Genomic DNA, 12195 nt, shown 5'->3' with positions numbered 1-12195 from the left:
CAACCAAGAGAAGTCTTGTGATGTTTAACAAGAAGAAATTACATTTACTATTCTTCACAGCTTCCTTCACATTTGCAAGCTAAAGAGTAGCTCTATACCAACACATAACATTAAATCACAGTTATGTGATTTAGGAAGCTAAATACTTTCATATTTACACTATATGGTATGGGGCAAAGTGATTCAAGGGTGAAAAAATTGAAATAATCCGTTAAAGATTTTATAGCTTTTATAATTTCTTCTTTTTTGGCAAGATGCTAAATACAAAAATATCTTAGACCTAAGTCATTTACAGTTTTGTTTTTTTGCTTCTGTAATAAAATTTACAGATGGAACTGTTCTCTGGTGTCACAGGGCTTTTAAAAAAACAATAAAAGTAATGCATGAGTCTGATTCTGTTTCTAGTTCCAAAATCTTTGTAGCACAAGCTGTGTACATCATTTGTAATTCAAAATGATGTCAACAGCCCACAGAATACTTGAGGGCAAAGTATGACAGATAGATTTGATTTCCATCCTTTAAAAACATGTTGTAGATTACGCATGAGTACATTGCAGTTATTCTCTTAATGCATGAGTGTGTCTCAGTTATTTTCTTAATATTCTGCATCACAGAACAAATATATTCGGAGTGTCTGAAATCAGAGCAAATACATAACTTGTCTTCGTAATTTTCTTTCCTTCCTCACTGATCAGAGTGGCTTCTGTTTTCCATCTTCCTTGTTGAATCAAGGCAGCTTGTGCTTTGTGTGTACCATTATAATTCATCTAAACTAAATCATGGCAACACTCTCACTTTCTGATATATGGCAGGAGATACCTGCCCTCTCCTTCTGTTCTCTTAATCTCCAGCTGAAGCGAATGGATGGAACCTGCTGGTTGTTCTTTTAATCTAAGAAACAACTTCTCTTTTCATTTCCGCTTCTGAAAATATATAAATAATATATTTTATACATAATCCAGGGGCTTGAAATAGTCTAATTATGAAGTTTACTGTTACCTTTTTCTTTTGTCTTTTTATCTTGAGAGGTAAAGTCAATGACTCAGCACAGCTCATCCTCAGCTGCCATCCACGTGTGATCAACACGTTTATCCATGTGTGAGATTTTGTGCTAGAATCCTGCTCTCATACCTTGCCCCTACAATCCATTTTCCACAAAGCAGCCAGTATGACCCATGCTTATTTATTGTAGAGACAGGATCTTGCTCTGCCACCCAGGCTGATGTGCAGTGGTGTGATCATAGCTCACTGCAACCTTGAACTCCTGGGCTCAAGGGATCCTCCCACCTCAGCCTCCTATAGCTGCGATTACATGTGTGAACCACCATGCCCAGTTAATGAAAAACAATTTTTATTTTTGTAGAGATGGGCTCTTGCTCTGTTGCCCAGGCTAGTCTTAACTTCTGGCCTCAAGCAATCTTCCTGCCTTGGCCTCCCAAAGTGTTGAGAGTAGAGGTGTGATCCTCTGTGCCTGGCCCTTTATGACCTTTAAAAGCCATATATTCATCTTACACTCCCCTGTTTAAAACCCTCAAATGGTTTCCCATTGCACTTACAATACAACTCAAACTTCTCCGTGGACCTATGAGACCCCGTGTCTCCCGGCTGCCTCTCTGTCCTCAGTTGTTTCCTTTTTTCCCCACCTCCCGGAGCTCATTCTTGCTGGACCATCTTTCACTCTCCGTTTCCTCTGCCTGGAATGCCCCCTAGCACCACACCCATGTGCATCCAGCTGCTTCTGGCCAGAGGCCTTCCCTCCAGGGCTGCCTGCTCAGAGAGGCCTCCTTGGCACCAAATCCAACCGGAAGGGTTGCCTGTGTACTCTCTGTCACTTCTCCCTGGTTTATTTTCTTCAGAGCTAGAGTCTAACTAGACTCTAACTCTCCACAAGCAGGGACCACACTTGACTTATTCACCTCTGTGTGATCCTGGCATCTATTCTAAGAGATGGGGATGCATTGGTGGGGAAAAGAGACAAAGATCCCAGGGGAAGATCCTATGGGGTGGTGGGGAGGGGATACGGGCAATACATAGGACAAATAAGTAAAGTAGGCCAGGCCAAGCAATCCTCCCACCTCAGCCTCCCAAAGTGCTGGATTACATGCCCGTTTCATCTTTTCCTTAATTTACCAAATTAACTATTTTAACCACTATTACATGCCTGTAATCCCAGCACTTTGACAGGCTGAAGTGGGAGGATTGCTTGAGGCCAAGAGTTTGAGACCAGCCTGGGCAACATGGCCAGACCCTTTCTCTACAAATAATTTTTAAAAATAGCGGGCCATGGTGGTGCATACCTGTAGTCCGAGCTACCTGGGAGGCTGGGTGGTAAGATCACTTGAGCCCAGGAATTTGAGGCTTCAGTGAGCTGTGATAGCACCACTGCACTCCAGCCTGGGTGACAGAGCAAGACCTTGACACACACACCCACACCCACACACACACACACACACAAATAGGGTAGTGTTAAGCACTGAGGGGAACACTAAAGTGGGGGAAGGATTGGGAGTACTGGGGATGTGGGCGGCAAGGTCCCAAGGCAAGGGCAGGCCTGGAGTGCTTGAGGGGCAGTCAGGAGACCAGCAGCTGGAATGAGGGGAATGAAGAAGTGAATGCTGGGAGGTGAGGCCAGGGAGGTGACTGGTCGCCATGTCATGCAGGGACTGGAGGCCACCGGGAGGATTCATTCTGGCTTCATGTGTGAGATGGGCAGACATCAGAGACTTTTGAGCACAGGAGGACAAGAAGAGAGACTGCAGCCCAAGAGAAGAAGCTGGCCCTCGGCAGACACATAATGATTCATCCATCATTAAGGAAAGAATATGGGATATGTGGGTAGAGATGCACGCAGGTAGATAGGTAGATGTCTTGGCGGGAGCTTGCACAACTTTTGTTTTGAGTGCGTCTATTTTCCCTGCGACACGGGCAACAAAATCATTAGCTGAGGCCAGGTGTGGTGGCTCATGCTTGTAATCCTAGCACTTTGGGAGGCCCAGGTGGGAGGATCACTTGATGCCAGGAGTTTGAGACCAACCTGGGCAACAGAATGAGACCCTTGTCTCTGAAAAAAAAATGGTTTTGTCGGTGAGAGAGTGATTGAACCCGGGTAGCTCACTGAGTGCCCAGGACTGAGCAGGAGGAAAGTTGAATGTAACCAAGGTTTGAGAAAAGGGCAAGGCAGATGAGGATGTGGAGTTCCAAAGATTGGCTGTGGAATTAATCACTTGTGGAAAACGGGGAGAAAATGGTAAGGAAATTTGGGCATGTTTGGAATGAGTGGAACCAGACTAATCTGGGAAGAGTCCCCTAGATGAACCTTGAAAGTCTGGCTCCAGGGGCAGCCAAGGAATACTTCCTGAATATCCATCCATCAGCAGGTATTGAACGCCTTCATTCAGAGAACTGTGATAGGTGCCATGGGAATAGAAAGTGTAAAGCCCTATGTGAAAAGGACAATTCATGCAACTCTCAACAGAAAATTCTGAATGAGTCTCAGAGATGTTATTTGCTTCAGCAGTTGAAATCAGATGAAGAGCCAGGCATCGTGGCTCACACCTGTAATCCCAGCACTTTGTGAGGCTGAGATGGGTGGCTTGCTTGAGCCTAGGAGTCCAAGACCAGCCTAGGCAACATAGGGAGGCCTCAACTCTACAAAAAATAAAAATAGCCGGGCATGGTGGTACATGCCTGTGGTTCCAGCTACTCAGGAGGCTGAGGGAGGAGGATTGCTTGACCCCAGGAGTTTAAGGCTGCAGTGAGCCATGATCAGTTTGGGTGATAGAGCAAGACCCTGTCTCGAAACAAAACATGATGAAGACTGTTTCATCTTTCCCTTACTTTACCAAATTAACTATTTTTAAAAATTTTTTGTTTTTTTGAGATGGAGTCTCGCTCTGCGGTCCAGGCTGGAGTGCAGTGGTGCAATCTTGGCTCACGACAACCCCCGCCTTCTGGGCTCAAATGATTATCCTGCTTCAGCCTCCTGAGTAGCTGGGATCACAGGTGCACACCACTGTATCCAGCTTATTTTTGTACTTTTAGTAGAGACGGGGTTTCACTGTGTTGGCCAGGCTGGTCTTGAACTCCTGACCTCGGGTGATCCACCCACCTCAGCCTCCCAAAGTGTTAAGATTATAGGTGCGAGCCACCGCGCCCAGCCTAACTATTATTAACACTTTATTATCATTAGGTATATTCTTCTAGTGAGGTTAAATGCAGCTGTATCTCTTGCTATAATACAATACATGTCTTCTTCAAAAACCTATACTCTGTAAAAAAAACATGCATGATCAAGTTACAGGCTTATTAGGAAAGTAGGGTTAAGGGCAGATTACTCAAAACCTATTTTGAAACCAGAGCACCAGCAAAAACAGCATTTGGTACCCTGGGAGATAACTTGGACATCTAGGGCAGCAGCAGGGCTGACGGCTGCGCCAGGGCATAGGAAAAGGGCACTAGAGCAATTGCGGAAAAGCGGAGGCCAGGCCAAAAGAAGCTGAGCTCTGACCCAGTTAAGGCAGTCCCCAAAGGTGGCCCCACCTGCTATCAACCCAGAACTTTGCAAAACCCCGGAGAGGCCGGCTCAAAGGAAGGGAGCCCTGGATGTGCAAACTTGTTTTAAAATTTCTTAAGATAGAGCTGAAAGGGCCCCTGCCTGGACAGCAGCCAAGCCAAAGGTCCTTTCCTTTCTTGTTGAAGGTATAATTCTACTCCCACCATTCCAGCTCCCAGGAAAATTCATGTATAAGCCAGCAAAAAAAAATCATGTACAAGCCAAGGAAACCTCTACGTTTATAGTAACACAAATCCCTTATTTATCAATCACAAGTGAGCTAACTGATGATATAGAAAGAACAATTGTTCTCTACCTTTGTCCTTAAAAGGTTTTGAAAATTACAACTATTTGGAAAGTATCACTCAACATTTTTTTTTCTTTTTTCTTTTTTTCCTTTCTTTCTTTCTACTTTCTTTTTTTTTTTTTTTGAGACGGAGTCTCCCAGGCTGGAGTGCAGTGGCTCGATCTCAGCTCACTGCAACCTCCGCCTCCTGGGTTCAAGTGATTCTCCTGCCTCAACCTCTCAAGTAGCTGGGACTACAGGCACCTGCCACCACACCCAGCTAATTTTTTTTATTTTTGTAGAGAGGGGGTTTCACCGTGTTAGCCAGGACGGTCTCGATCTTCTGACCTCGTGATCCACCCACCTCGGCCTTCCAAAGTGCTGGGATTACAGGTGTAAGCCACCGTGCCTGGCTTCATTTTGTTTTTATCATTAAGCATAACCACAGGTCCTTAATTTAACTGCCCCCACGCAAATGGGATTCATGATTCACCTTCTTAACCTTGGCCTCCTTCAGTTTTTCCAGCGCCAGCTTAATTTTATCAGCCTTGGCTTGGGCTTCTTCCTCTTCCTGAAAAAGGGCAAGATATTCTTCATTACAGTCCATTAAATAATACCAGTGAGTAATCACTTCTGTCATTGCTAGTGTCTTAGCTACTTTATGTTAGCAAAAGTTACCAAATTTCACATGCTTGATTTTCAGAATGTATTAATTACTTTTTAAAGACATACAATGTGTAATAATCACATCTGGATAAATGGGGTATCCATCACCCGAAACATTCAATTTTCAGAATTTAAATGGCTATAACAAAATTCTTCAGCTCAAAGATATAGAAGGCAGCCACTCTTTATAGCTTGGGAATGGTAACTTAAAAGATGAAATGATGACTTTAACAGTGGTTCGTATATTTAGATCACAAAAATCTGCTTGGCCCACAAACTGGGATCCGACCTAAGGAATCTGTAGATTGACACATCTCCAGGGATTTGAACACTCTCAGAAATTATATACACACTTTTGGATCAGGATGTCTTTTTGGGGATTTCTATTTTTTTTAATTAGATTCTTAAAGGGGTTCTTAATGTCCCCAAAGGTTAAGAGACACTGAATATAAATATATATATATATATTTTTGAGATGGAGTCTTGCTCTGTCACCCAGGCTGGAGTGCAGTGGTGCGATCTCGGCTCACTGCAAGCTCTGCCTCCCAGGTTCACACCATTCTCCTGCTTCAGCCTCCCAAGTAGCTGGGACTACAGGTGCCCGCCACCACGCCCGGCTAATTTTTTGTATTTTTATAGAGATGGGGTTTCCCTGTGTTAGCCAGGATGGTCTTGATCTCATGACCTTGTGATCCATCTGCCTTGGCCTCCCAGAGTACTGGGATTACAGGCGTGAGCCACTGCACCAGGCCCAAGAGAATGAAATTTAAACTTACAATTCACCAAAAAACATATGAGCACTGACAAGCTCATATGAACAGGCAGAAAAGTGAGTGAAGTGTTTTATGAGGCCAAAGTTCTTTGAGTTTGGCAAGTTAAGTCTCTCTTCTATTTATAATGATAAGGAAAGGAGCTGTTCTGGTTACATTCTAATTACTTGAATATAGGCATGTATCTTTTTATAGCAGTGGTTCTCAAATTGTTTTTTGAGCCACAAGCCCCTTTAAGAAAGCCCATAAAGCTTCACAAGTGCATTCAACTTTGTACTTTGTTTACTTTCAGGGGTTGCATGGCCCCCTCGAAATCTTCATGGACCCTACATTAAGAGTCTCTGTTCTATATTGATCTCCATTTTCACATAAATTTTCTATAATAAGTACACAGTAGAGCACTGTGTGTGATAGAGTATAATTTAATATTTGATTTATGTTCAATATTTGTTCATTCAAAAGGCATTGTATGACCTTCAGGGTCCCTAGGCTCTTATTTGTGAGGACCAAACATCATGACACAGTGTGACAACTGTGGAAGCAGAAATTGAAGTGGACTCTCCTCTAAAATATTTGGCTTACTCTATAAAGAAAATCCTTAAAAGTGCTCTTTTTACTTTTATGAGAGACATACTATGAGTTAATATCCCAAATAATGATAATTTAAACTTTCCAGTTGTCTGTTTTTCAATATTCAGAAATTTATCAATATCAAGCACCCATCACCTGCCTGCTTTGTAACACCCTCCCCAACTATGACATTACAAGTGATACTTGGATGTGCCTGTCCTACTGAACAGGGCTGCCAAGTTCAACAAAATTCAATTTCACTCTACTCAGAAAATGTATAATGAATGCCGTCCAATCTCTATGTACTGAGCTAGGAGCAGGGACATGGAAATATACAATCAGTTCCACATTTCAATATGATATTAATAAAACATGTCCCCAAAAGACTGAGTTTTATCAAAGAGTGTTTGCATACAAATATTTTTTAAGCAAACTATAGTAAATCCTGAATATGACCCTAATACATTCTTGATATACACCCATGTGGCTTGTTTACGCAGTGTTCTAGCTTTGCAACGAGCATGCTCTGTATCTTGGTTTTTTAGTATGTCAGATCTTTGGATGCACAAACTTTGGAATGTAATGATCACTTCAGAGAACATCAGTGATAGGTAGCAGAGGCTGATGGCCCTGCCGACTCTGGTCCCACGCACTTACCTGAGAGAGAGGTTCAGGAGGTGGTGGCGGCAGTGGAAGGTCTAACACAGGATCAGCCGGTGGAGGAGGTAAGTCATCCTCATATTGGCTGATACCAGTGGCAGCAACATTTGTTCCATGACCAAGAGGGGCTGCACCACTAAAATGTGATGCCTGTAGAGATGCTGAATGATATTGATTCTGCGAGGACTCTTTCTGTGCCTGGATTGTCCTCTGCTCGGCTTCACTGATGTCTGCTACCAGATCTGCCATGAGAGCCTCTAAGTCTTGGTCTTCCAGTGCATTTAAGGACTCTAGTAGGGAAAATCACATTAATGGTATAAACAACTACTTGCATCTGGAAAAACAGAAAGAAGATAATTTTTAAGCATAATATTTGAGTAGAAAGGAATCCTTATTTTGATTGGTTATGATATAATGAGAAGATTGAGAATATTTTAATTCAATAGCACAAGTATAGGAATTCCTAAAGGACTGTTGCTGCATTTGTTGCATGGTTAATCCGAGTGAGTTTCTAATACCAAGAAAATAAATGGAGGAAATGTGTTCTCTACACTGGGGCACCTGACACACCAGCTATAAAGTCAAATCCAAGCCCACGAATAGATGCTTAAGTAGGAAATCCTTGCATATTATAGTGTAAGATCTCAGAGTTTTAGAAAAGTAGGGGAGGGGAGAGCATTGGAAATGGATGGAAGGGGAGTTTTCCCTAAGCATTTGGAGGGCAAATAGAGTACTGCTGCTATTTAGAAGAAACTGGATTTCAACCAACTGGGGTTTAATGTGCCTGTTACTTTGGGGTGAAGATGGAGCTTCTATAGGCTCACCACCTAACTGTAGAAAACTTCACATTCGGAGAAAGAGCAATTTTTTAAAAATTTTTATTTATTTATTTATTTGGGACAGAGTCTCACTCTATTGCCCAGGCCGGAGTGCCATAGTGTGATCTCGGTTCACTGCAATCTCTGCCTCCCAGGCTCAAGCGATCTTCCCAACTCAGCCTCCCAAGCAGCTGGGATTACAGGTGCATGTCACCAGGTCCAGCTAATTTTTGTATTTTGTGTAGAGACAGGGTTTCGCCATGTTGCCCAGACTGGTCTCAAACTCTTGGGCTAAAGCGATCTTCCCACCTCAGCCTCCCAAAGTGCTGGGATTACAGGCAAGAGCCACTGTGCCCAGCCAAGAGCAATTAATGATAAATAGCAGAAATTAAGGCACCATAGGTGGCAAGGAATTAAAAAATTATGGGATTAAATGGTAGAAACTTAATGAAGATAGTAAGCTGGGAGTTAACTTTTAAAAGACAGGAAAGACAAAAATTTTCAGAGTGAGAGGGAGGGAGGGGAGATCACCTTAGGATTTCTTCCATGTGTGGGATTACTATGGTAATCTGTGTGATCCTGAACATTGATTAGATCATGGGGTGTAGTGGAGGTGGTGTCAGTGAGTAGTCCTGGTGGAGTACTTTGATGATCAGGCATATATGATATGGTGAATATAATGAACAAAGGATGGGCAGGAAGGAAGTGATCCATGAGGAGAATTCTAGCTGCTATAGGTATGATGAACCAGACTGAGGAAATGGGAGCAGCCGGAATGAAGCCTATTCAGTAACAAATGAGCTTTGTGAAAGGACACATTGTCAGACATCATCATCATAAACGCCACACAGCATATTACAGTAATGCTAGTAGTGCTAGTTTACAGTACTGGGACTAAAGTTTGGGTTTCCTCAATGTGTTAAAAGAGTTTATTTTGGCCGGGTGCGGTGCCTCAAGCCTGTAATCCCAGCACTTTGGGAGGCCGAGACGGGCGGATCACGAGGTCAGGAGATCGAGACCATCCTGGCTAACACGGCGAAACCCCGTCTCTACTAAAAATACAAAAAAAAATACAAAAAAAAGAGTTTATTTTACTGTAAATCACTTTTATATACAACTTCTTTTTTTTTTTTTTTTTTTTTTTTGAGACAGAGTCTCGCTTTGTCACCCAGGCTGGAGTGCAGTGGCATGATCTCAGCTCATTGCAACCTCTGCCTCTTGGGTTCAAGCAATTCTCCTGCCTCAGCCTCCCGAGCAGCTGGGATTACAGGTGTGCACCACCTTGTCTCGATAATTTTTGTATTTTTAGTAGAGACAGGGTTTTGCCATGTTGACCAGGCTGGTCTCGAACTCCTGGCCTCAAGTGATCCCCTTGCCTCAGCCTCCTGAAGTGCTAAGATTACAGGCGAGAGCTATCAGGCCCAGCTTATATATAATTTCTTTATAAAATCAAGTTAAATTAATTTAAAATGTTTTCAGAGAAAATATATATAGAACTAAAGAAGCATATTTATAATTTTCTAATGTAATCAATCACATTGTGACTGTTGACATATAAACCTTTACTCTATTATAAAAATTTTGGGGACAAAACCTCCATAATAATATTTATATTAGTAATTTCCAAAGCAAATTTAATAAATTGAATTATTATATTAGTTATTAATAGATTTTTAATATATTAAAGATTTCTAAATTTATCAATAGAGATGAAATGTTTTAATAAAGATTAGCTAAATTTATGAATATAGAATTGAGTAATATGGAATTGGGGAATGGGATAGAAATAGATTTTATTCTGAAATTAGTCACTGACTCTCTGAATGACTTTGGGCAATTATTTTTTTTTTTAAACAGGCTTTTGTTCTGTTGCCCAGGCTGCAGTGCAGTGGTAGGATCATAGCTCACTGTAGCCTCGACCTCATGGGTTCAAGCAATCCTCCCACCTCAGCCTCCCAAGTAGCTGGGACTACAGGCACATACGAGCATGCCTGGCTAATTTTTAAATTTTTTTAGAGACAGTCGTCTCACTATGTTGCCCAGACTTGTCTCAAACTCCTGGGATTAAGTGATCCTCCTGTCTTGGCCTCCCAAAGTGATGGAATTACAAGCATGATTACAGGCTCGCACCCAGCCTGGGCAAAATATTTCGAACTCATTTTAGCAGTGTTTTAAAGTGAAGACAAAACAAATCTATTCTTAATCTAATTCCATACAAATTTAATTTTCCATACATAGCAGTAGTTTTTAATTGTCTTGTCCCGTATCCAAATTAGACCACATGTGTACATCTTGTTTCCTTAATGAGAAGAGTGTCTTATTACTGTGATGTAACATCACTGTGTTTATATCTTGCTGGGTGTCTGGGTATCATTGCTCCTATCATTGTCAGTGTTGTGATACCAGGCACTGAGTTAGTGCTTAGAAAGCGTCAGTTGAGATGACTACAATTAAACTGAAATATTGATTAAATTTTAATTTTAATTGAATTGATTATAAAGCATGCGGCTGTTATGATGTAGTGAGGCTAAAAGGCTAAATTTGCATTGTTCATATGTGCAAGTGTATGTTATCTATTGCAATCATAATTTTACAAAAATGTATTGCTTTTTTTTTTTTTTTTTTTTGCTTTTTCTTTTAGACAGAGTCTTGCTCTGTCGTCCAGACTAGAGCGCAGTGGTGCAATCTTGGCTCACTGCAACCTCCACCTTCTGGGTTCCAGTGATTTTGGTCCCTCAGCCTCCCAAGTAGCTGAGATTACAGGTGCCTGCCACCATGCCTGGCTAATTTTTGTACTTTTAGTAGAGATGGGGTTTCATCATGTTGGCCAGGCTGGTCTTGAACTCCTGACCTCAAGTGATCCACCAGCATTGGCCTCCCAAAGTGCTGGGATTATAGGCGTGAGCCACCATGCCTGGCCTGCTTTTGTAAAAAACTTCATGAATGTTACCATCTTGGTGGAAATGACTGGCAGGAATAATAAATTTGTGTGGCAAATAAAAAGAGTGTAGGAAAAAGAGAAAATCAAAAGAGGTATATTATAATTTATCAAGAAACAGTCACTGGAACCTAATGGTTTGTTACAAAATTACTGGAAATGATAGAAACAGAGAAATCCTGGTTGGATGCCATGCCTCACGCCTGTAATTCCAGCACTTTAGGAGGCTGAAACAGGTGGATCACCTGAGATTTGGAGCTCGAGACCAGCCTAGCCAACAAGGCAAAACCCCGTCTCTACTAAAACTAGCTGGGCGTGGTGGCTCTTGCCTGTAGTCCCAGCTACTTGGGAGGCTGAGGCAAGAGAATCGCTTGAACCCAGAGGGCAGAGGTTGCAGTGAGTGGAGATCCTGTCACTGCATGCCAGCCTGGGTGACAGAGAGAGACTCTGCCCGAAAAAAAAAAAAAAAAAAAAAAAAAAAAAAATCCAGAGAAGCACAGAAATAAAACTTGGAATTCTGGATTTCTATAATTGAACTTCTCTCCTATCTTGCTTTTCACATTTTTGGTAGGCACTGCAAGTCTTTGGGAAATCTTCTTCCAGAGTTGCAGGGAGTTTTCAATAACTTGAAAGTGATTACTTCAAGGCTTATTATTATTTTTTTTTTTGAGATGGAGTCTCACTCTGTCACCCAGGCTGGAGCGCAGTGGTGTGATCTCGGCTCACTGCAAGCTCCACCTCCTGGGTTCACGCCATTCTCTTGCCTCAGCCTCCCGAGCAGCTGGGACTACAGGCGCCCGCCACCACACTCGGCTAATTTTTTGTATTTGTAGAGACGGGATTTCACCGTGTTAGCCAGGATGGTCTCGATCTCCTGACCTCGTGATCTGCCCGCCTTGGCCTCCCAAAGTGTTGGGATCACAGGCTTAAGCCAC

The 12195-nt window shown here is 42.3% G+C and overlaps 1 protein-coding gene across 5 annotated transcripts in view; it reads right to left on the bottom strand.

Annotated features, from left to right (window-relative positions):
* Window positions 1-12195, bottom strand: part of APBB1IP (amyloid beta precursor protein binding family B member 1 interacting protein) — a 166249-nt gene that overhangs the window by 94959 nt on the left and 59095 nt on the right. For all 5 annotated transcript variants that reach the window (XM_050804505.1, XM_050804504.1, XM_050804503.1 and 2 more), the window contains 2 exons: window positions 7502-7794; window positions 5332-5409 (listed from right to left, as the gene is read on the bottom strand). In XM_050804505.1, coding sequence (XP_050660462.1) covers window positions 5332-5409; window positions 7502-7794 — 371 coding nt within the window. The remainder of the gene's footprint in view (window positions 1-5331; window positions 5410-7501; window positions 7795-12195) is intronic.

This window comes from Macaca thibetana, chromosome 9 (genome assembly GCF_024542745.1).
Source record: "Macaca thibetana thibetana isolate TM-01 chromosome 9, ASM2454274v1, whole genome shotgun sequence".
Classification (NCBI taxonomy): Eukaryota; Metazoa; Chordata; class Mammalia; order Primates; family Cercopithecidae; genus Macaca; species Macaca thibetana.
Note: the sequence above shows the minus strand (reverse complement) of the source record. Positions and strands in the feature narration are given on the sequence as shown.